A 23,416-nucleotide genomic window follows, 5' to 3' on the forward strand; every position below is an offset into this window, starting at 1 on the left:
AGGAATCGAAACTATCTCGTTAATTAATCATCGAATGATGAAGCATTGTGGAGCCATTAGCGGACCCAACAATATCTTACACGAGGTTTTGCCGCAAAACATTTTCCGTATGGACAAGACCATATAACGTTATCGAGTAAAGCATAAATTACCATAAAATTATTGATATTGCTATCGCTCTTTCCCCCATCCCATAATACAATACATTTCGGAGGGGGGGGGGGGGGGGCGAGACTTTACATAAAAACAATACAAGTTGTTTACCTTTGGAACTGTATGATGCTTCAGTGAACTGGATTTCCATTGTTTTAGCGCAAGTACCCCCCCCCCCCCCCTCAAATGAACTGTATTATGGGATTGGTGAAAATAACGAATAATAAGTCTGATAAACTCAAAGTCTTTTGCGTCTCTTCGTTTCTACTTCAGGTTATGGCTACATTACTCCTAAAACCCCAAAAGGCCAGGTAATGTGCATCTGCACGTCTTTGATCGGAATTCCAATCACAATGCTCGCTCTAAAATCCGTTGGTGAAGTCATTGTCTGTTGGGTAACCGCAATAATCCAAAAGTTGGAGAAGAAACTTCTTAAGAGGCCGGAACCGAAAGGATTGCAAATCAAGAGTGCTGTGACTTTGTTTTCACTGATGGTGTTATTGATTATTGTAAATGGATTTCTCGTGGTTGGTAAGATGCACTGGACCCTTCTTGAAGGAGTTTATTTCTGTTTTGTAACCTTAACAACAATTGGCTTTGGAGACTACACGTTACAGCCCTCACGAAGGTTTACACATTTAGAAACGAATAGCTCTGTGGGTAACGAGAGTAAAGATGAATCTGAGCAATCTGTCACTTTTTCCATTCTTTTTGGAACACTTTCTTTATGTTACTTAATTTTATGTCTATGCATAGTTTCAAGTGTGCTAAATTCCTTCATGGCCGCCCTTGAAAGTCAGAGATGCCAACCTCGGTGTGCCGGATGTATACCTCGGAAGACTCGAAAGCAGATTGATTTTAATCAGAAAAATGCTGATGAACGAGGCGAAACTAACATAGCATGTATAAATATGGAACAATATGGATTCCAGAAGGAAAATACCACATCACTTTCAGTAATTGACATTAAGAAAGCAGAGACATTGTCCTGGTAGAAATATTGGCGATTAAACCAATAGCTGATCTTATATAAATATGTAACTACGGCGTTTCTCGATAAACATAGGTAAGACCCGACGTATAGAATCCAGCATGAAGCTTGAGGTCAGAGGCTCGACGGAATCACAACGGTAGACATGGTCTTTGCACTCTTATGGGGATTTTTCATGTTTAATATAGTTCTAAATTTAATCAAGCAAATACACATTTTGAGGACCTGATATTTGAATAACTGTTTAAAGTTATGTGAAATGCAGTCTTAATGCACATTTTCCTCGCTGTTAAACTTAAATAAGAACCTATACATTGTCAGGGATTAACTCAACTTTGATGTTTTACCTTTTGTCTAACCTAGGTGTCGCGCTACAGTGCTTTGATTAAGTAAATTCCCGGTTTTTCATCACAGAATCGCTAAGCATGAAAAAGTAGAAACTGTACCCATGCTTACCTCGTTCCTCGTGTGGACGCGGGCTTGCGCATTGGTCATGAACCATACCTCCCACCTCTGTGATTGTATGCAGGCTGAGGATATTTTTGAATCCGCAACTTTTTCTTTCCGGATGGGCCTATCGTTCACACGTATCCGGCGGATTCGGAACTTTTTGAATACGCTTTCCAGAGTGGATATTTTAAAATCCGATATGAATCCGGAACCGTGTGGACGGTAATCCGGAATTTTGTTTATCCGGATGACGTAACAAGATCGAACCCAGTTCGGAGTGAAATCAATTCCCAAGATGGCTGCCGAGGGCAAAATTATTTCTTTACTTCTTGGATTTATTTCAAGAATTATCACACTTGTGCAGTTAAACATAGCTATGCTATGACCACGGTTGCACTTCAATTATGCCTTATTATTTCTTGAGGAGTGGTGAGTACTAGAGTGAATCCGGATACGTGTGGACTGGAAATTCGATTTGAATACGCTACGTGTGGATGGGAATATATATTTGAATGCGGAAAGGAAAACTTGCGGATATGTGTGGACGGGGCCACAGTCGATGTGACTGCAGCCTGTGCTGTCAGCGAAAAACTGTATAGGTAGCCTCGCCTTCGTATTGTAGCTTCCCGCCGTTTTGGTAGGCTATTTCAATCATGAAAGAAAGTCCCCGGTATGTTTGAGCTTCGTTATGTAGAAATCTGGTTTTTGGATGTTAACCGTGGCTTATTGTGCCGCCAAAACGTTAAGCAATATTGCAGGTACATTTTGTAAACCTTTCACGGAAAATTAACTCCTTGGATCAAGGTTTTCAAACTACCAGGTCGCGTATTTAGTTCATGTATGTTTTGTCAGTAGAACAAGGAGTTCAGACTAAAGAAGTTGGAAGTTTAGCAAGTTACACTTGGATTTGTATGTCAGAACCTGTCTTTGAATAAACAACGTTTCGATGCAACTCCTTAAGTAATGTGCGTAAGGCCAGTCAAAGTCGATGTCTTTTCTGCAGGTACCCCGGTTTTCCTCCATCGTCAAATTCGGCCCACAGATTTGACTCCGTTGCCGTGAAAGGTGATCAATGATGGTCCGTTTAACGGCTGCCTTAGGCGTCTTCTGTGTGATTTCAACCCGATTTCGTGAGCCGCACCTTTTGAAATTCAGTCCTCAAGACTGCGTGATTATCCTCTTCTTTTGACCGTTGTATGAACGAGCTGTTGTTCTTCCGTCTTCAGTGGTTTTAATCGTCTTTCCATTCAATATCCAAATTTAGTATAATTACATAGGTGATTATAGAAAATTTTCTGCGCTGATTGGTTGCACTTGAGGTGATAATTACACGATAATCACGTCAGCAACTTTTTCAAAATGGCCGCACGCCGTTTTGTCGAGTTGACACACCAAGAAATAAATTGTTTAAAGGAAGTCTCAAAGCAGAATTAAATAGTTTAAGGGCATTTTCTAGCTCCAACAATTAATCTACAATTCATTTTCAGTTTCAGTGCAATACAATACATACAATACATACTTAATTGACCGCTCCCCATACGGGCTTTTCAGGGCCAATAGAGAATAGGGAGCTTAAGATCTACGACGGCGACGTCGACGAAAACGTCACCTTAAAATAGAACTTTGCTCTTGTAAAAGTCTTCCGCGATTATTCCATCTCGTTCACGTCGTACAATGTGGGCGAAGTATCCTAAAAATAAATTGGTACGAGCGGTTTCAGACTGAAAATAGAGAATGAAAGATTCTCTGTTGCATGCTAACGTTGTCGTCAAAACCTAAAATTTAGTGATTTTCCGTCGTCGTCACGCAGAGAACCGCAAAAATATGAGCTAAAATCCGTGCCGCACGTGCAGCACGATTACTTATGCTCTTTTAACCAATGATATCATTGTTTTCTGGCGTTTTCAACGACGTCGTCGTCGTAGATCTTAAGCTCCCTATTCTCTATTCCCCGATGAAACAACAGAACACAACAACTACAACTGTCCAGAATCCCAACTGGCCGGAGGCAAACCAGTTGGCTATTTACAAGTGCAGCTGAGAAATTGAACCAGGGACTACCAGGAACAAATTCAACGAGTGGTCAGAGCGGAATTTCCGGATCTTAAGGCAATCGCCCTAACTGCTGGGCCACACTGCCTCCAGTGAAGAAAGAAACTGCTTTATATCGTTAGATACTTGGCCATACATTTTGCAATGCAAAACACTAAGAAACTTCCATTTAGGAAAAAAATCCATTTGGTTTTACCTTATTTCATTGTGAAGCAAGTAATCTGCGCAATAACTGATTAGAGTGTAATGTGAAGTGCTGGGTTTCTACACCATATAAACCATGTGAGCGTTAGCCCTACTAATGGAAATGGGCCCATAGAAAGGCAGAGAAAAAACTCTGACCAGGGTGGGAATAGTTTGCAAAAACATAAAAGAGCGCGGAAATGTGAATTAACCTCTCAGAGCATTTTTAAGCAAAACGCATCCATTTTTGCTAATATTGGCATCTTTTCTTTATCTTAATTGCCACAGTAAATTTAATGTGTTTCAAACATAAGAGTCGTAAGACAAATCAGAATATCTGCGAATTCCTTTGTATTTTTTAGTAATGTTCATTGACCTCCCGCAGTCTGCGCCCATTGTCGCCGTTCAAGTTGCGTGTTTTCGGGAGGCAATAATATTGATCTTAAAGCATAAGCGTCTGGAGGTTATTTTTAAACAACACACTTAGTTTTCTTTTCTTCAGTGACATACGTTTTAGCTTGTTTTCGGGAATTGAACAGATCGAGTCATCTTGCTGTACCACCTGCGCTACAAGGTCAGACGGCAGCAGACGGTGGGTATTTGAGATGTCATTCGAAGGCAATGATAAACTTGTGCGAGTAACGAGAAGGGGTTCTTGTAGATCTCTCCGTTGAAATATAGGTGCTACACGGGCAACGTTTGAATAAACGTACCCCATCTAGAATTAATATTTGTTAAATATCTTGGATAGGTCAGAAACGGTAAGGTGATGTCCGACTAAACATAAAAACGTCGGGTACAAAGACTGAAAGATTAATTTCTTTCCTTTTCTCAAAGCTTCACCAAAGGGGCCCATTTTAAAATCGGTCCCCGGTAACTTATGAAATGGGCTCAAGAAAAGGTCTGGGCGCTGTAGTTGCATGTGGATTTTTTTGGCACATTTGCTCATCACACAATAAAACAGCATTATTAATTTCTTGCTCAAAATATTGGTATGAAATATATATATACGATTTAGCAATTATTGAATGAGGCTGAGTAGGATATGAAGAATTCTGCAGGTCGAGGAGGGTGTTATCCACCAAGGCCGAAGGCCGAGGTGGATAACATCCTCCGATATTTGCAGAATTCTTCATATTCTACGAAAGCCGAATTCAATAATTGCTTTATTATTCATTCCATCTATTTTCTTCGCTCAAACTTCTAAACCTACTCACAGCCATTTTTCTGCTCAACAAAAATAATACAATCTCGTCCCCAGCGTTTTTCGGTCAGCGGTTCAATAATTTGCAGCGGGCTGCACTTTTGACGTCATTTTGACGTCATCGGTTCAATAATATGCAGTTGGCTGCACTTTTGACGTCATTGATTCAATATGACGAAGTTTCTTTCCAAATTTGGTGAACAGCAGCTTGTTATGGTGAATTATGCGTGTGGTTTTAACCAATCAGAAACGGGGAAATATCTTGAATGAATAATAATAATATATATACCGAGGGGAAGTGACCTATTATTTGCTTCAATTTCTCAACCGCTGTTACGCCATTTCAGTAATGAAGGCCCTGAGAGCAAATCAAATTTTAGTCCGAAATTTCCGTTTGAGTTGTCATTATATCGACGTATTGATCTAACCTATCTACCTATGGATCTGCTGCCTACTCTCTTATCCGTTTGACCACGCAAGTAGCTCCTGCAAATTCCCCAAAATAACTGAAATTTATTAAAGAATATATTATTATTGATCCCAGGCCACTCCCGGTCCAACTTTGATTTATTCACGTATGCACAATATGTCACCAGAGCCACACGTGGTAAATCTAGCAGTGATAGAATTAATTACACATCGATTTCTATAGAGAAATAGAGGAATTGGAAAGCCATCTAAAGGCAAAAGACTTGAGCACATATAACGGCAAACCTTTACAGGAAACAACAAGCGCTGGTTTTAATCGCGAATCAACAAGGTTTCCTTAATTTTACAATGTATATCAGACTGTCTAGTGGCTAAAATGTCAAAGTGATAAAACCAGCGCTTAACGAAAATGTTAGCAGTGAGAAACTTCTTCTCTGCTAGCCATTTATATTTTTTCAAGCAGATTTAACTAGGTCTGTTTATTTTCATTCATTTTTTCATTGTCATTACTTTCCTTATTTGATTAGCCTTCGTGTTTAAATTCAAGTGTAATTTAGGTAACCGTTACTTCTGAAGATGTATATTGGAGTGTTCATACAAAGTTTTACAACATGCATTGTCTCGTTATGGTTATAACCGCAACAAGAAAGTAGTTCCAAAAGGGAAAAGGGGAACTGTTTCAAGTCTTGTCCCAAGTACACATTCGAATTTGTCATAGGACACAATTACGGAAATTTACGCAGGAATCATTTACGCAGGAATCAGCCAGAAAGTTGTTAACACATTAGTCAAATTGTGCTCATTCCGTGAACAAAAAATGCCCAACAACCAATGGCAGCTCCAGCAGTCCTCTCTTTGATAGAAATCGACTGAATGGTAAAAGTTCACCATTGTACCTCCAATATGCCTTTAGGAAAAATAACTGAGATCGAAGGCCATTATAAATGCTCAAGTCAGACCACGTTTGGACAAACCCAATCATTTATCTCTCCTACAAGATTAAATCTGTGCAGTGCTACTTTCAATTATTCCAAAGAAATTTCCTTAATTAACGCTAATTACTAAAATGCAGGCAGTGCCATTAACCCTAATCACTAAAATGTATTGTCCACATACAGTAATTATTATCTTTGATGGCATCTTTGATGGCATACAGTAATTACTATCTTTGATGGCAACAATCAATCATAATAATCTTAAAATGATCTCTCTAGTTTATTTGGTACATACTCCATAAAATGTTGTAATTCGTTACAGAACGATGTACAAATATGTCAAAATGGGCGGTGTTATAAAAAAATTAAACTGGTTTGATAAAATCCAAACCAAAAACAAAATTAAACCACACCATATGCACGATACGTGGCATAGTTGCCATGTTGATTGACACAAACAACCGATCACTCACTCCTAAGCTTGTTCTTCTACATTACACCATTGTTATATGCATCACCAGAGATTCTTTGACGGATTACACTCACGTGATAAAACGGCCATGTTGGTTGCAAAGCAATAGAAAAATGTAGCTTAAGTTTTGCATAACAAGAGTCAAATTCCCAGAAGACGTTTTCGCTATTGTTCTTTCCACCAACATGACCGTCGTGACGTCAGGTACAATCAAAGAATTCCGAGTTCATGTCTGCCTCCTCTTCAAAGCGAGTCTAAGTCCTAAGGTTTTCTTATGAAAATTAGTTTTCATTCATATGTAAAGTAGAACTAATTACCGTCACAAAAGCTTCGCACTTAGACTCGCTTTGAAGAGGAGGCAGACATGAACTCGGAAATGGCCTGTTGGTTGCAAAGCTCCTATAAGAAACTAGCGATACAAACCGGGGGGTCATAATGATTCCATTATTAAGGAGCACTCTGATAAATGATTATACGAGTACTAGTGAGGTACAGGAATAACTTACTCAGGACCACCTTTGCTCCAATCGAATCTGGCTGTACTTTAACAGTTGGTAATTATAACTTCTCTAATAAACAACATTCCGTATACTATGCAATCCTCTTTTTTCTTAAAATAGAAGCCTGAAACTGCGGTTTTTCATTGCTTGTGTTAAATTCGCATATAAAAATCTTAACATGATGCAAGCCTTATAATCGCCGAGTTAGATAATGTCAAGAGATTGCCTTTCAACGAAATGTCTTTTCCTCTCAGTTACTAGCTTAGTTTAGTATCACCCAACTAGTGGACTAATGCTAATCCTGCATTTTGATTGGCTACGCAAGTAGAGGACTATTAGTAATAGTCCTCGAGTAGCGAAAAGCGTGACGCTTTTTTTCGTTTTATTCCCAAATAAATATTTCTTTAACTTGCATTTGCTAACTTTATTATTGCCTTTTCTCTCCGGCTAGTTGGGTGATACTAAAACAATTAGACTCCTTCGCCCTCAAGGGCCACGGGTCAATAGCCCATTCAGCTTCGCCTCATGGGCTTTGCCGCAAGGGCTACGGGTCTAATTGTTAAATATTCTGTTCTATTCGTTTGTCTTCACTTTATTCAATATCTGGAATACATAGATGATCCGCCTTGCCTGTTTGTTTTTCCGGAGTTGGGAATCTACTGATATGACAAAAAACAATTACAAAGTGTGGTGCAGTTTGCCACAACGTTTTCCCTTAGTTCTTTAATTCTCCAGCAGTAAAGAACTGGATTGAATGCGGAATTAAAAAAAACTGCTATGGCACTAAATTGTATAGCAAAGCGCGTCGAACTTGTAAGCCCCAAGATAAGAATGGCCATCAGGGAGGAAAAGAATGGAGTGTAACAGATAAGGAGAAATCCATATACCCACATCATGTTGCTAACAGTTCTCCTATAGTAAGCCATTTCATCGTTGGCTGCATCGAGTCCGTTGAGGTGTGGACGGATTTGTGTAACCTGACTTCGGAGACCTTGATGGATAATAAGATAACACAAAAAAGCTACTAAGAAACAAGTGATCAAGATTACTGCACCAAAAATCATGCTTAACCTTTGACTCCAGAACCATGAACCCGACCATAGAGCTGCAAGGATCCATTCCGAGGCCAGGATTGAAACAACTCGTTTGAATGTTACAACCACTCGGTATCTCAAGCGGAGGCGAAAGGCCAAAAACCTGTCTATAGCAATTGTTACTATAGTAAACAGCGATGCACAGGAAATGAAAGTCGCTGTCCTTCCGTATACTACAGCTACCACACAGTAGTACGTTGACATCTCCAATATGATCGTCAAATGGTAAGTTATGAAGAGCGGTAGAACAACAAGCCCGACAAAAACATCGGTTAATGCCAAACTGCAAAGAAGGGTTTTTGACGGTGCGTGCAGAGACATACATTTTCGAAGAGCCGAAAGAATAATTATGTTTCCCAGAACTGAAAAAACTGAAGTAGTCATGTTGATAACACAGGCGAAGATGTAAAACGCTTTCGCGAAGTCTTGTGTCGCATTGTAGTGCAAAGTGCTGTTGGGACCGCAAAAGGGTCTACTTGAATCCATCGTATCGTGTATTTGGAGGATGTCCTTTCTCTGCAAGAGCGCGCTGAAACACAATAAAGAATGTTGAATAAATTGCGTTTTGTCCTGCAAGCTATGATAAAATTAAAAGAATTAAAAGCGCAAGTGCGTTCAGTACATTACTTGTTTGTACAACAAAAGCGGCCTCTTTGAATCGCCTTAGCTTTTGAGGAAATTCAGTGCTGGTGTGTTTTGTCTTCGAAATTCTTCGAAGCGAGAGTTCTTTAACCTTCGGAAACTTGGAAAAATCTCTCACGTTTAACAGCAATATAGAGCCTTACATGTCTTCATGACCCCGTTCAATGATTCCGGGGATATGGTTGTAAATTAACGTGTCGCAGATTTTCCTTAATTGAATCAGTCGTCATTTTTTTAGCACGTTCCCGTAATCTTCTCACTCTTTTTCCTCACTAGATGAGAAGGAGCCTATCAGTAAAAGATTAGAGTTGATATTAGAAGCACGTAACCTTGATCATGTAATAAGCTTTGCTATCCGCAAGTTCTTAAGTCTTATGTCACTGGTTATGACATGAATTACGAGAGAGATCTTTCATTCGATGAGATAGGTTCTTGTTTAAACAGAGAACACCTCGTTGTGATTAAGCATACTTAAAAGTAAATAAGGTTTCCTTAGTTGATCCAACTAGAGCAATACTGTTGCTTCATGATGAGAAAACCTCATTTACATAGATAGCTTCTTCCATTTTTCTTTCCTACGCATGTTACTTTGTCGTCTTGAAAATTTGTTGAGCTAAATTTAAAACTATTTGTTAGACAAGAAAACTGGTTTGTTCTCGGTGTAAAAAGCTACGACACTCATATTAGTTAAAAAGGAACCGGCTGATAAAAGGTCAATGAACGATCTAAAAAATAAAAACAACAAACAAAGAAACCGAAGAGCTTATCACGTTTTTTCATAGCCGAGGTTATCCTCTGGGACCGCTCTGCAGCAAGGAAAATAATCTTATATATGTAAGATAAATCAAGTTCTTAAAATATAAAAGCCGCTCATAAATTTATTGTCCCTTTGCGCTTTGCGAATTGGAAAAATCTGAAGTGACCTTAACTTGAACATAGGCCTTCTGTTTCCATTTTATTCTGAAATGGGATTGAGACTGCGATATAAAATCGTAGTTTTTTATTGAATATATTTTTCTCCTCCATATTTTTAAACAGATGTAGATGGAAAAAAAAGCCCCAAAAAAGTGGTGTTCATGAGGTCACAGCTTTTCCGGTTTAAATATTTTTGCACAACATTTACTTTCTGAAAGTAGCCTCATTCTTAGCGTAAATGATGGCTAGCAACGAGCTGTCAGCTCTAGAGAGAATATAAAAGTTTTCACTTTTTTTCTATTTGATGGCTCGCTAAAAGTTTTAATTCATACTCTTTTATTATTGTTTAACTTCTGTCTTCAACTTCGACGAACAAAAGGCTATTTACCTCATTTCGTTGATGCCACATTACTAATGCACTTACGTATTGTCCTTCATTGAGACTCGACAGCTTGGTTTGAGTCTTCATGGTGAACGGCAGAAGTACTCATTAAATAGTCCTTATCACGGTTTTGGAAGCCATTTTGACGGGTAGGCAAACGTGTCCAAAATAACAGTGTTTCTATGGGAATCTGTGTTAAAATAACTTGAGATAGCCGTGAATGCAGAAAACTTGATTTGTGAATGGTAAACTTTAGTTGCTAACCAAAGGATTTTATTGACAAAATTTGAGGATCCTACCTGCTCTTGGGATTTGCCCAGCGGAATTTTAAATTTTGCCATACAACTGCTTGAAATTTACGCCCACTCAGTCAGACATTCGTCTGTGGGAAAAAATACGGACAAATGTAAGGGAAATTTGGCTGTTCCGAAAACGTGGAGTACGGAGTGCGGAGTCTAAAAAAAAAAAAAAAAAAAAAATTAAAAAAAGAAATTAAAAAAAAAAAAATAGAAATAAAAGAATTTAAAAGTGAATTAAAAGAATAATGAAATACATAAATAAACTAGACATAGAAATTTAAGAGACAAAAATAATAATTATTGAAAAATTCACGCCGCCTGAAGTGGACTGTTCATATTTCATTCAGTCCAAATGGTGTATTTAACTTCCAGAGTTTTGAAGCAAGCAACCGTTGACAATTTTCCTGTCGGTGTACGATGGATCAGTGGCTTGATCTGATCGGCGTTATTTCAAGTTGAGAAACTAAATATTTTAAGCAAGAGCCAATACAACGTAGATTTGATTTTAGTGCCGGGTGTACTATATTTCGGCTGGCCAAACCAGCCTTCCTCAAACTCTCATTGTACCTGAAGAAGGCTGGTTTGGCCAGCCGAAATATAGTACACCACTAAAATCAAATCTACGTTGTATTTATATTTAACTCGCCATTTTCATAATCAGCATTTTCACTTTTACCAAAAAAAAGTAAAGAACAGTCCAGTTTTGACCTTGTCTAGAAAACGTGAGAAATTGCACCTTCGGTTTTGTTGGAAAGCCGTGTTGCCTCGAAACAAACTCAAGCCGCTTTGCTTTCCAAAAATAAACTGACCGTGTGAGTTAACCCCTTGAACCATTCAACAACAACTTGTCAACCGCTCGTCCTAAAGTTCTCGCAAAGTTCAAACCAAAACCTTAAAAAATGTTCAGCGCTGAAAAATAATAAGATAAAAATGTAGATTGACAAATAAAAAACAAATAAATACACAGGCAAAATTACACTTTGAGAAAACCAATTACAAAAATAAAACAAGTTCCCCAAAAAAGTTATTTTATAACTGCAGCGCCGCTTAACCAAACCACCTGTATCGCCAATAATCACGTGCAACTCTGGCCATGAATTTCTGTTAGGTTTAGCGATGTCACACGAGGGCAAGGTTGGTAACTGCACACTAGTCGTGACTCCATCAGAAAGGCTCGTGAGGCATTCCTCATACACAGAGGAAAAACACTGGAGCCTGCAGGCCTTAACAGAAGAGATGAAATGTAATTTAGTTTAGCTACCTTTTAATTTTCTTTTGTTTATTTTACCTTGTTATCATGTATTATTATCTTTCCTTTTTTTTATGCATTTCCGTTTTTATTAATTTTACACATCACGTAGCCTTTTTATGTCATTTGCGGTAAATATAAAGATCTTGTAAGAAGCGTTTATCCATTCAATAAACCTGAAGAAGGCTGGTGTTGGCCAGCCGAAATATTGTAACAACGCCTATATTCACGTTGTCTTGACCAACCTTTGCAGTATATTTTCTATTGGTAAATTACGGTGGCAACTTTCTTTCCACCCATGACAACTTTCTTTCCACCCATGACAACTTTCTTTCCACCCATGACAACTTTCTTTCCACCCGTGACAACTTTCTTTCTACCCGTGACAAGTTTCTTTACATCCATGACAACTTTCTTTCCACCCATGACAACTTTCATTACATCCATGTCAAATTTTTTTGCTATCCATGACAACTGTTTTTCTATCCGTGACAAACTTTTTATATCCGTGACAACTGTTTTTCTATCCGTGACAAAATTATTTCTTTCGACAGCAAAAAGCTTTCTGTACATGAGGAAGTGCTTTTTAAATGCAGCATGACAAAACGTCTCTGTGACGAACGTTACAGTGACAGCCAGGGTAGGTTGCATTGTCGGGGATCGGGTTTTTTAAATGAAACAAGATGGCGTCTTAGGTGACTCTAGAAACGGAAATTCTGTAAAACGTATTTCACGGAACTCAACGGGAATGAGTAACATGGCAGCTGTAGAGGAGATCGAAGACGAAAGCGAAGAAGATTTGATAAGGTACTACTTTTTTCGAGGATTTCAATATGGTGAAATCAAAGACTTCCTCTCCGAATATCATGAGAAGGAAATGAGCATCAGCACACAGGAAGAGGTTGATAGCGATTCCCCTTCTTTCAGAACAAAGACTTGGCAATTCAGTTCACATTTATCTCGAAAGACGCACCTTCCCGGCAACGCCATCTTCCAGTGTAGATTATCGACCGCTCGCATGGCTTTGACTAGTTACCAGCTTTCTCCCGAACTATAAAAGTTTTGTCAACCCAAAAAATTTTGTCATGAGTAAAAAAAAATTTTGTCACGGATCGAAACAATTTTGTAATGAAAGCATTGTTGTCTTAAGTAGAGAGAAAGTTGTCATGCGTAGAAAGAAACCTGTCATGGGTAGAAACAAAGTAGTCATGGATGGAAAGAAAGTTGTCATGGGTGGAAAGAAAGTTGTCACGGGTGGAAAGAAAGTTGTCATGGATGGAAGGAAAGTTGTCATGGGTGGAAAGAAAGTTGTCATGGATGGAAGGAAAGTTGTCATGGTTGGAAAGAAAGTTGTCATGGATGTAAGGAAAGTTGTCATGGGTGGAAAGAAAGTTGTCATGGATGTAAGGAAAGTTGTCATGGGTGGAAAGAAAGTTGTCATGGATGGAAGGAAAGTTGTCATGGGTGGAAAGAAAGTTGTCATGGATGGAAGGAAAGTTGTCATGGGTGGAAAGAAAGTTGTCATGGATGGAAGGAAAGTTGTCATGGGTGGAAAGAAAGTTGTCACGGATGTAAGGAAAGTTGTCATGGGTGGAAAGAAAGTTGTCATGGATGGAAGGAAAGTTGTCATGGGTGGAAAGAAAGTTGTCATGGATGGAAGGAAAGTTGTCATGGGTGGAAAGAAAGTTGTCATGGATGGAAGGAAAGTTGTCATGGGTGGAAAGAAAGTTGTCATGGATGTAAGGAAAGTTGTCATGGGTGGAAAGAAAGTTGTCATGGATGGAAGGAAAGTTGTCATGGGTGGAAAGAAAGTTGTCATGGATGGAAGGAAAGTTGTCGTGGGTGGAAAGAAAGTTGTCAGGATACCTATGGGCCACCGTAATTTACCAATAGAAAATATACTGCAAAGGTTGGTCAAGACAACGTGAATATAGGCGTTGTTACAATATTTCGGTAGAAAGTTGTCAGGATACCTATGGGCCACCGTAGTAAATTGATTTATCTGCAAAATTTTGGTTTTGTCTCGCAACATTTCAACGCAACATCTTGCAACATTGTTGCATGATGTTGCGACATGCATTTAAAGGGGTGGTCAAATGCACGCAACATTTTCATCATTTTCAACGCAACATGTCAATGTTCATGTGCCCCAGGCCCTTGGCGCGCAAGAAGTGGACCTAACGCGCATGCCCTAGCGCAGCAGTGTTGCGTGAACGTGGCCAAACGAGTACAACATCATGCAACATCTAAAATGTTAGACGAAAAATTGGAACGTTTCCAAATTTGATCCAACATCAACCAACATGTTGCAACATGTTGCAACATATCGCAACAGGGTGGCCAAACGTATGTGCCCAACAATGTTGCAAGATGTTGCGTTGAAATGTTGTGAGCGTTTGGCCAGGCCTTTAATTAGATTCCGTTATCAACTTTTTCCTAGATAAGGAACACCCGCTGGTGATTGATAGCTCTGATAGCGATGTCGACAACGCCGACCAGAAACAGTAATGCACCTATCAATGGCCCCAGTGAGGGGGGGGGTCGGGCTAACCACGGAAGTTTGATCATGAGGTCTGTCCCCAGGGTAGGGATTTTGATCGCATGTGACGTCCCCAGGCTAACGATTTTGATCGTACAAAGGATATTTTACCACCTTCACTTGCTGCTGGGTGGGGATTTTGACCAATTATTTTGTCCCGGGGGTGGGGAATTTGAATTTTTTAAAATGAAAATGTCAAAATCCCCACCCCATGCCCGACCGCCCTCCCTGGGGTTTAACATTGATAGGTGCATAAGCTTCAATGTATATTTTTCTACCTTTATAAGCACGAGTATTAAATCGCTTTCGCAAGAAATAAAATACTTTTCTCTCCTTGTAATTCACTTTGTTTTCTTTTTCTACTTCCGTGGTGTCACATGGAAATTTGGCTACAGATGAAAGGTAAGATTGAGCCCTATACTAGGTTTTTAGAACCGAAGTGAGTTATACATCAGTTTATGAAAGTAACCATCAAGGAACAGCACAAAACAGCTGACCGATAAGCGCGAAATGAGTGTAAGTGAGCTGTCGGCGAGTAAAACTGGACTGTTCTTTACTTTTTTTTCCTTAAAAGTGAAAATGTTTATTATGAAAATGACGAGTTAAATATACCATTTGGACTGAATGAATTATGAACAGTCCACTTCAGGCGGCGTGAATTTTTTAATAATTATTATTTTTATTTCCTAAATTTCTATTTCTAGTTTACTTATGTATTTCATTATTCTTTTAATTCCCTTTTAAATTCTTTTATTTCTATTTTTTAATTTTTTTTAAAATTGTTTTTTAGACTCCGCACTCCGTACTCCCCGTTTTCGGAACAGTCGGGAAATTTAAAATTTCGCTGGGCAAATGCTACTGCAGGTAGGATCCTCAAATTTTGTCAGTAAAATCCTTTAGTTAGCAACTCAACTCATTCACAAATTTGTCTATATTCAAGGTTATCTCAAGTTATTTTAACGCAGATTTCCATGGAAAATGTAATTTCTGACGTTTGAGTGATCTGGGGCCCGTTTCTCGAACGTCCCGAAACTTTACGGGCCATTTTCAGATGTCATAATTCCATTTATATCTCAAGAACGGAGAGGATTTAAGTCGTCAAACTTCACACTCCTTTTCTTTTTGTTACCTTGAAAACATGTTACAAGACCCGCTTTCCAAAATAAGCGGTTGGCAGTTTCACAAATGGCTTTTCGGGCCCGAAACGTTATCGGGGCTTTCGAGAAACGGGCCCCGGTAATTGAAGAGGCCTTCCAAGGGGGGTTCTGATGTCGCTTTGTCGGTCATTTTCCAGCTCACCTTTCGCCTATTTGGCTAGAGATAAATGTCGCTGTCGTTTTCTCGCTGCAATACAATTGTCGCTGTCGCTTTTTCGTTAGAAGACAAATGTTCCCTAAACGTGCTTAATTTTTGCGTCCTGTAATTTAGTTTAATTTGTATCGATAATCAAATGGTGACAAGTGAAATTAGGGAATATAGAGGTTCGGAAATTATTTAATTTTGAACAAAACGCGCGTGAAATTATTACCTAATTTCACGAGTCGACCATTTGATTAGCTATTAAATATCAGGAGTGACAAATTACGTTCATAAGACACCATTTTGCCACTGTAGAAAACGTTGCCATGGCAGCATTGTAATTTCTCATGTGAAATCATTAATTAACGCAGAAATTTCGCGCCAATAAGGAGTGATTTGACACCTTTGTTATTAAAAGAGTAAGGCCTGTTCCAAACGTCGTGCTACTGCCGTGCCGAACTCAAATAAAATTGTCATTTCGATTTAAGCACGGCAGTAGTACGCCATTTGAAACCATTAAACGCGGCACGGCTGAATTATGTTTGGCACGACTACTTAGCACGGTAGGACTTGCCGTGCCGCACGGCAGTAGCACGACTTGGTTTCAAACGGCGTGCTATTGTTGCGCCGAACTCAATTCATAAATTAATTTAATGTGTTTGCATTATTTGCATACTATTAAGCTGGATGGACAGCTTGTTTTGTCTTTTGAATTTGGCGCGACTGTATTAGGTTCGACGTTTGAAACCGCTGCCGTGCCATCGTCGTGCCACTGCCAAGCCAAATTCATTTGAGTTCGGCACGGCAGTAGCACGACGTTTGGAACAGGCCTAAGCGCCCGTAAAAACTTCCTTGTTTTTAATAGAAGATCACCCACTTTAGTTTCTAATAACTCTAATGGCTAGATAGCCTCTCACGCAGACTCTGTTAGGGATTCATCACGCGTTCCTCCCCCAAGACCGCCTGCTGAAACGAGCCATACATTCCTTTCCGTTTGTTAAGAAACTGTCGTCTGCAAATCACGTGCGGGTTACTTATGAACCAATCAGCGCTGTGTAGATCTCCCCTGGGAGCGTCAATGCGTCAACTTCTTCTGAAATTCAAAATAGTCCACAGAAACATTACCTTTGTTTCCTCAGTGGGTTATGCATTTGTACTCTCGCGAGTCAAAATGTGAGTGCTTAATGATGGTATGGTGTCGTTTCATCTACTAGTAAAATTGAAGGCGCCGTGGAAATATATAAATACGAATACAAATGTATTAAAGTACTGCGAGTGTATTTGAACTGCATGAGAACCATTAAGGCCGGGACACACTAGGCGACAAGTCGCAGCGACAGGTCTCTGCGACAAGTTGCTCCATGTGTACTACTTGCAAAACAAGTCGCTGCGACACGACGCCTGTTCGGAGCACACGCAGTGATCTCGTCTGAGAGGGAATGTGAACTAGTTTTCTAATTCAATATGGCTGACCATATGACGCGCTCTCATTGGTTCATTTATATTTTGTCGCAGCGACTTGTTGCGGAAGTGTACACACGATGCGACAACGCTGCGTTCGCTAATTTTGTCTCTGCGATAAGTGGCACGAATTCAAACTGGTTTGAATTCGTGCGACTGATCGCGGCGACAAAATTCTGCCGCAGCAACAATGATTTTCATGAAATTAACCTAGAAATTAAGGCCGGGACACACTAGGCGATAAGGGACGGACCATTAGAAAAGTGATGGGGGGTGTGGGGTATTTTCAGCGGGTACGAATTTTTTTTTTTCGCGCACTGCTTGTGCAGGAATATTTTTTCCAGGTGAAACCCCCTGCACGAATTTTTTTAGACAAATATTGCTCTTTTTTAACAGTGAAATCTTGATTCATTATCTATGTTTTGTGATTTATAAATTATTCTACACTCACAACAGATCAAAGGATACAGGCCACTTTTTGATCAAAATCTTTTTGAAAATGTACACACAGCGAGAGAGGAGGAAGCCACTGTACATTTTTTCAGCCCCTGCCCTCTGGAATTCCTCTCCCACAGCCCATCATAATGATGCCATACTCCATTCACCAACACAGCCCCTCTGTAAAGTTTTAACACTACTACTACATGTAAATGCTCTTTTTTATTTTATTATAGAATCATTATTCAAGGCGATAAGACCCATCCTCTAATTTTTATTGTTGGCACAAATAATTTTATAGAATATTTACAAAGATACCAAATTCTAATATTTATTTATTACAAATTTTATTTTGAGCGAATGTGAGAATGATATATACACATGAGAAACAAAGAGAGACAAAGCTCTTAACCTTGAATCAAGCTATCGGCAACTGATGAGATCCACATGATAGGATCGAAAGCGCGGTCTTGCCTGACCAAATAATATGTCAGAGAACTTCCACCTAGAGTCGTATTATCTTAATGCCTCGACAAAGAAGCGACCTAAAGACATCGACATCAAATATCAAAAGAGCATCGACGAGAACGAATTAAACTCCAGAGGTTCAAGGAGGACAGCTACTGACCATGGCCACAAACCAAAACACGCTGAAGAAGTCAAAACAACGAGTGAAAGAATTTAAAAAAAACAACGCCTCCAAAGAGCATAACGATCTGCTAAGAAACACAGAAAAAAAGGCATACAAAGCCTATAAGAAGCCAGCTACCTCACTGATACAGGGCACAATGTAACAGGCGTTCAAAAAGAAAATGAACTCGGGCCCGGGTAAAAAATTTAAAACCAGAAGATCACTCGCTTCTACCGCAGATGAATATATCGGTCGAGCCTAGAATTAAATTGGCGCAAAAGCGAGACGCCATAAGGTCACATGCACATTACTGCTGAGAAAATCAACACCAAGAAACTAAAAACATTACTTTCGAGACCAACTACTTTCTTGGAAGAAAAGGTATCACACAGCAGTATAGAGATTCAAATGAAAAGCCTCATAGGGCAAAAACCATTGCTAAATGAATACTACAGGAACCGCCTAAAAGAGGCGTCCATTCAAATATGTACTGATCATGAGACCAAAATTATGACAAAGGCAACAGAAACCAGACCACGTACAAGGGAGTCGTGCAGGGCTGTCAACCCTTTTTAATACTTTCAAAGTTTGCCCTTTGATTGACAGTTACGTATTGAAATTCCCAAGTTCGAAGCGAACTTATGAAATTTATTTACAACGAACTTCGCAAATCGCCTGTCCTTCCTTCTGCATGAATTTTTTTTCTTTACCTTCTTCTTTGCGTGAATTTTTTTTGGTGGCATTTTCCCTTGCATGAATTTTTTTTTTTGGTTTTTTCCCCATCCCCCCCATCACTTTTCTAATGGTCCGTCCCTAAGTCGCTGCGACACGTCGCGGGGACAAGTCGCCGCATCAAATCGCCTTGTGTGACGCGGTTAATTTCATGAAAATCATTGTCGCTGCGGCAGAATTTTGTTGCTGCGATCAGTCGCACGAATTCAAACCAGTTTGAATTCGTGCGACTTATCGCAGCGACAAAATTAACGAAAGCGCAGTTGTCGCATCGTGTGTACACTTCCGGCAACAAGTCGCTGCGACAAAATACAAATGAACAAATGAGAAAGCGTCATATGGTCAGCCATATTGAATAAGAAAACTAGTTCACATTCCCCCTCATACGAGATCACTGCGCGTGCACCGAACAGGCGTCGTGTCGCAGCGACTTGTTTTGCAAGTGGCACACATGGAGCAATTTGTCGCAGAGACATGTCGCTGCGACTTGTCGCCTAGTGTGTCCCGGCCTTTAGAGGTACTCCTCTTTTCTCGTTTTCACAGAAATGACCGCTATAGCGTTGAACTATTTGCTTCGTGATAGAAGAGCCGTGCTTTGTTGATGGAATGCAGTACCGAACCATTAAGCGAAAAACTTTTACCAATTTTTCTGGCCAATGGTAGGCTACATTTTAATTGTGGAAAATTTCTATTGTTCCATTTGACGGAAATTGCCATCGGTCTTACCTTTCACTGAAATGGAAAGCGCTCAAACATTTCTTCCGAACTGCCGAACACCTTAGTGAAAAACATCAATTTGCTTAGTTGAACATCACTTAAAGCGTGGATCCAATTGTAAAAAGGATGTTTACTGGATCGCCACAAAAAACCCCCGAGAATTTCTGACTAGATACAAATTGTGCATAGACAAATTAGACTTCCACCTGAGTATGAGACTTTGTATTCCCGCCACCTTAAAGTGCATATAATACATTTTTTAATTTGCTTGATTGAATGTACCCATTGACCTGAGATCCGAGATCGATTTTTTTTCCCCTAGTAGTTTGAGCCATTAAAAGACGCAGAATTTCACTTCCGGCGGGGTAAAAAAACCGCGCGAGTACAGAAGGGAGACTGGAGATGATTGTGACGTCATCTGGGGAATGCTTGTTGATATCTCTTGGTCATTCCTTTGAGATATTTTCATGTGAAGGCTTAATATGGTCGGTAGATGCGTTGTATCCGGCTGCTACAAAACGAAAGACGAAGAAAATGATTTTTCTATCCATGAAATGCCGTTTTACGGTGATTCCAGGCAAAAGCTTTCAAAAGAAGACGAAAGTGGATCTCTTTTGTAGGGTTGACGAGGAAAAATCTGAGTGGCAATACTGGAAAAAAAAAAAAAGGTGATTTGCTCGGTGCATTTTGCGCCAGACGATTTCAAACGCAAGTTTTCTTTCAAAGATCAAAGTTTACCAAAAGCAGTTAAAACGCGATCGCATCGGAGTTGTACCAGTGCCAAAATTTCATAGTGTAAGATCACCAAAGAAAGATATACGAGCAGAGGACTAGCAATACATTGGATTAGCCAGGAAGTTAAAGAAATATTGTTGTCTTCCCAAATAAACTTCATTTTACATTACAATGACAAAATCATTTGTCAGAGAAATAACATTCCTGTCTTCTCGCGAATCACATTTCAACGCACGTATGCAAATTTGTTATCTCATTTTCTCCGTGTCCCGATTCCTGCGAAATTTTTCTTCTTTCAAATATTAACAAAAATATTATTTCTCGTCAAGCGTTGCATCTTTTATGTTCAAATAACAGCTAAAAATAAATGTTGCTAAAATGTTGCACGAAAAATTTGAACGTTTCCAAATTTGATCCAACATCATCCAACATGTTGCAACATATTGCAACAGGGTGGCCAAACGTATGCAACATGTTGTGCCCAACAATGTTGCAAGATGTTGCGTTGAAATGGTGCGAGCGTTTGGTCAGGCCTTTAATTAGATTCCGTTATCAACTTTTTCCTAGATAAGGAACACCCGCTGGTGATTGATAGCTCTGATAGCGATGTCGACAACGCCGACTAGAAACAGTAATGCACCTATCAATGGCCCCAGTGAGGAAGGGGGGGGTCGGGCTAACGACGGAAGTTTGATCATGAGGTCGTCTGTCCCCAGGGTAGGGATTTTGATCGCATGTGACGTCCCCATGCAGGCTAACGATTTTGATCAACCTTCACTTGCTGCTGGGTGGGGATTTTGACCAATTATTTTGTCCCGGGGGTGGGGAATTTGAATTTTTTAAAATGAAAATGTCAAAATCGCCACCCCATGCCCGACACCCCTCCCTGGGGCTTATCATTGATAGGTGCATAAGCTTCAATGTATATTTTTCTACCTTTATAAGCACGAGTATTAAATCGCTTTCGCAAGAAATAAAATACTTTTCTCTCCATGTAATTCACTTTGTTTTCTTTTTCTACTTCCGTGGTGCCACATGGAAATTTGGCTACAGATGACAGGTAAGATTGAGCCCTATACTCGGTTTTTAGAACCGAAGTGAGTTATACATCAGTTTATGAAAGTAACCATCAAGGAACAGCACAAAACAGCTGACCGATAAGCACGAAATGAGTGTAAGTGAGCTGTCGGCGAGTAAAACTGGACTGTTCTTTACTTTTTTTTCCTTAAAAGTGAAAATGTTTATTATGAAAATGACGAGTTAAATATACCATTTGGACTGAATGAATTATGAACAGTCCACTTCAGGTGGCGTGAATTTTTTAATAATTATTATTCTTATTTCCTAAATTCCTATTTCTAGTTTACTTATGTATTTCATTATTCTTTTAATTCCCTTTTAAATTATTTTATTTCTATTTTTTAATTTTTTTTAAAATTCTTTTTAGACTCCGCACTCCGCACTCTGTACTCCCCGTTTTCGGAACAGTCGGGAAATTTAAAATTTCGCTGGGCAAATGCTACTGCAGGTAGGATCCTCAAATTTTGTCAGTAAAATCCTTTAGTTAGCAACTCAACTCATTCACAAATTTGTCTATATTCAAGGTTATCTCAAGTTATTTTAACGCAGATTTCCATGGAAAATGTAATTTCTGACGTTTGAGTGATCTGGGGCCCGTTTCTCGAACGTCCCGAAACTTTACGGGCCATTTTCAGATGTCATAATTCCATTTATATCTCAAGAACGGAGAGGATTTAAGTCGTCAAACTTCATACTCCTTTTCTTTTTGTTACCTTGAAAACATGTTACAAGACCCGCTTTCCAAAACAAGCGGTTGGCAGTTTCACAAATGGCTTTTCGGGCCCGAAAAGTTATCGGGGCTTTCGAGAAACGGGCCCCCGGTAATTGAAGAGGCCTTCCAAGGGGGGTTCTGATGTCGCTTTGTCGGTCATTTTCCAGCTCACCTTTCGCCTATTTGGCTAGAGATAAATGTCGCTGTCGTTTTCTCGCTGCAATACAATTGTCGCTGTCGCTTTTTCGTTAGAAGACAAATGTTCCCTAAACGTGCTTAATTTTTGCGTCCTGTAATTTAGTTTAATTTGTATCGATAATCAAATGGTGACAAGTGAAATTAGGGAATATAGAGGTTCGGAAATTATTTAATTTTGAACAAAACGCGCGTGAAATTATTACCTAATTTCACGAGTCGACCATTTGATTAGCTATTAAATATCAGGAGTGACAAATTACGTTCATAAGACACCATTTTGCCACTGTAGAAAACGTTGCCATGGCAGCATTGTAATTTCTCATGTGAAATCATTAATTAACGCAGAAATTTCGCGCCAATAAGGAGTGATTTGACACCCTTGTTATTAAAAGAGTAAGGCCTGTTCCAAACGTCGTGCTACTGCCGTGCCGAACTCAAATAAAATTGTCATTTCGATTTAAGCACGGCAGTAGTACGCCATTTGAAACCATTAAACGCGGCACGGCTGAATTATGTTTGGCACGACTACTTAGCACGGTAGGACTTGCCGTGCCGCACGGCAGTAGCACGACTTGGTTTCAAACGGCGTGCTATTGTTGCGCCGAACTCAATTCATAAATTAATTTAATGTGTTTGCATTATTTGCATACTATTAAGCTGGATGGACAGCTTGTTTTGTCTTTTGAATTTGGCGCGACTGTATTAGGTTCGACGTTTGAAACCGCTGCCGTGCCATCGTCGTGCCACTGCCAAGCCAAATTCATTTGAGTTCGGCACGGCAGTAGCACGACGTTTGGAACAGGCCTAAGCGCCCGTAAAAACTTCCTTGTTTTTAATAGAAGATCACCCACTTTAGTTTCTAATAACTCTAATGGCTAGATAGCCTCTCACGCAGACTCTGTTAGGGATTCATCACGCGTTCCT

At 39.6% G+C, this 23,416-nt stretch overlaps 3 protein-coding genes and 1 pseudogene across 3 annotated transcripts in view; 2 read left to right on the forward strand and 2 right to left on the reverse strand.

Moving 5' to 3' along the window:
- Window positions 1–1,876, forward strand: part of LOC138007226 (potassium channel subfamily K member 15-like) — a 6,487-nt gene extending 4,611 nt beyond the window's left edge. Inside the window, exon 3 of the mRNA XM_068854018.1 lies at window positions 427–1,876. Coding sequence (XP_068710119.1) covers window positions 427–1,148 — 722 coding nt within the window. The 3' untranslated portion in view covers window positions 1,149–1,876. The remainder of the gene's footprint in view (window positions 1–426) is intronic.
- Window positions 1–23,416, forward strand: part of LOC138008657 (uncharacterized) — a 482,701-nt pseudogene that overhangs the window by 344,327 nt on the left and 114,958 nt on the right.
- Window positions 7,196–15,840, reverse strand: LOC138007227 (melanocyte-stimulating hormone receptor-like). The gene is made up of 2 exons (XM_068854019.1): window positions 15,789–15,840; window positions 7,196–8,992 (listed from the first exon to the last, which is right to left on the reverse strand). Exon 2 carries the CDS (start codon window positions 8,947–8,949, stop codon window positions 8,026–8,028), a length of 924 nt encoding a protein of 307 aa, XP_068710120.1. The 5' UTR covers window positions 8,950–8,992; window positions 15,789–15,840; the 3' UTR covers window positions 7,196–8,025.
- LOC138008662 (hepatitis A virus cellular receptor 1-like) lies at window positions 13,056–13,769 on the reverse strand. Its single transcript, XM_068855973.1, has one exon. The coding sequence runs from the start codon at window positions 13,767–13,769 to the stop codon at window positions 13,056–13,058; it is 714 nt and encodes a 237-aa protein (XP_068712074.1).

Source organism: Montipora foliosa, chromosome 6, assembly GCF_036669935.1.
Source record: "Montipora foliosa isolate CH-2021 chromosome 6, ASM3666993v2, whole genome shotgun sequence".
Taxonomy (NCBI): Eukaryota; Metazoa; Cnidaria; class Anthozoa; order Scleractinia; family Acroporidae; genus Montipora; species Montipora foliosa.

Bases quoted from the DNA above. Each gene is read 5' to 3' on its own strand.
- LOC138007227 (XM_068854019.1), bottom strand. From the start codon at position 8,949: ATGGATTCAAGTAGACCCTTTTGCGGTCCCAACAGCACTTTGCACTAC.
- LOC138008662 (XM_068855973.1), bottom strand. From the start codon at position 13,769: ATGACAACTTTCTTTCCACCCATGACAACTTTCCTTCCATCCATGACA.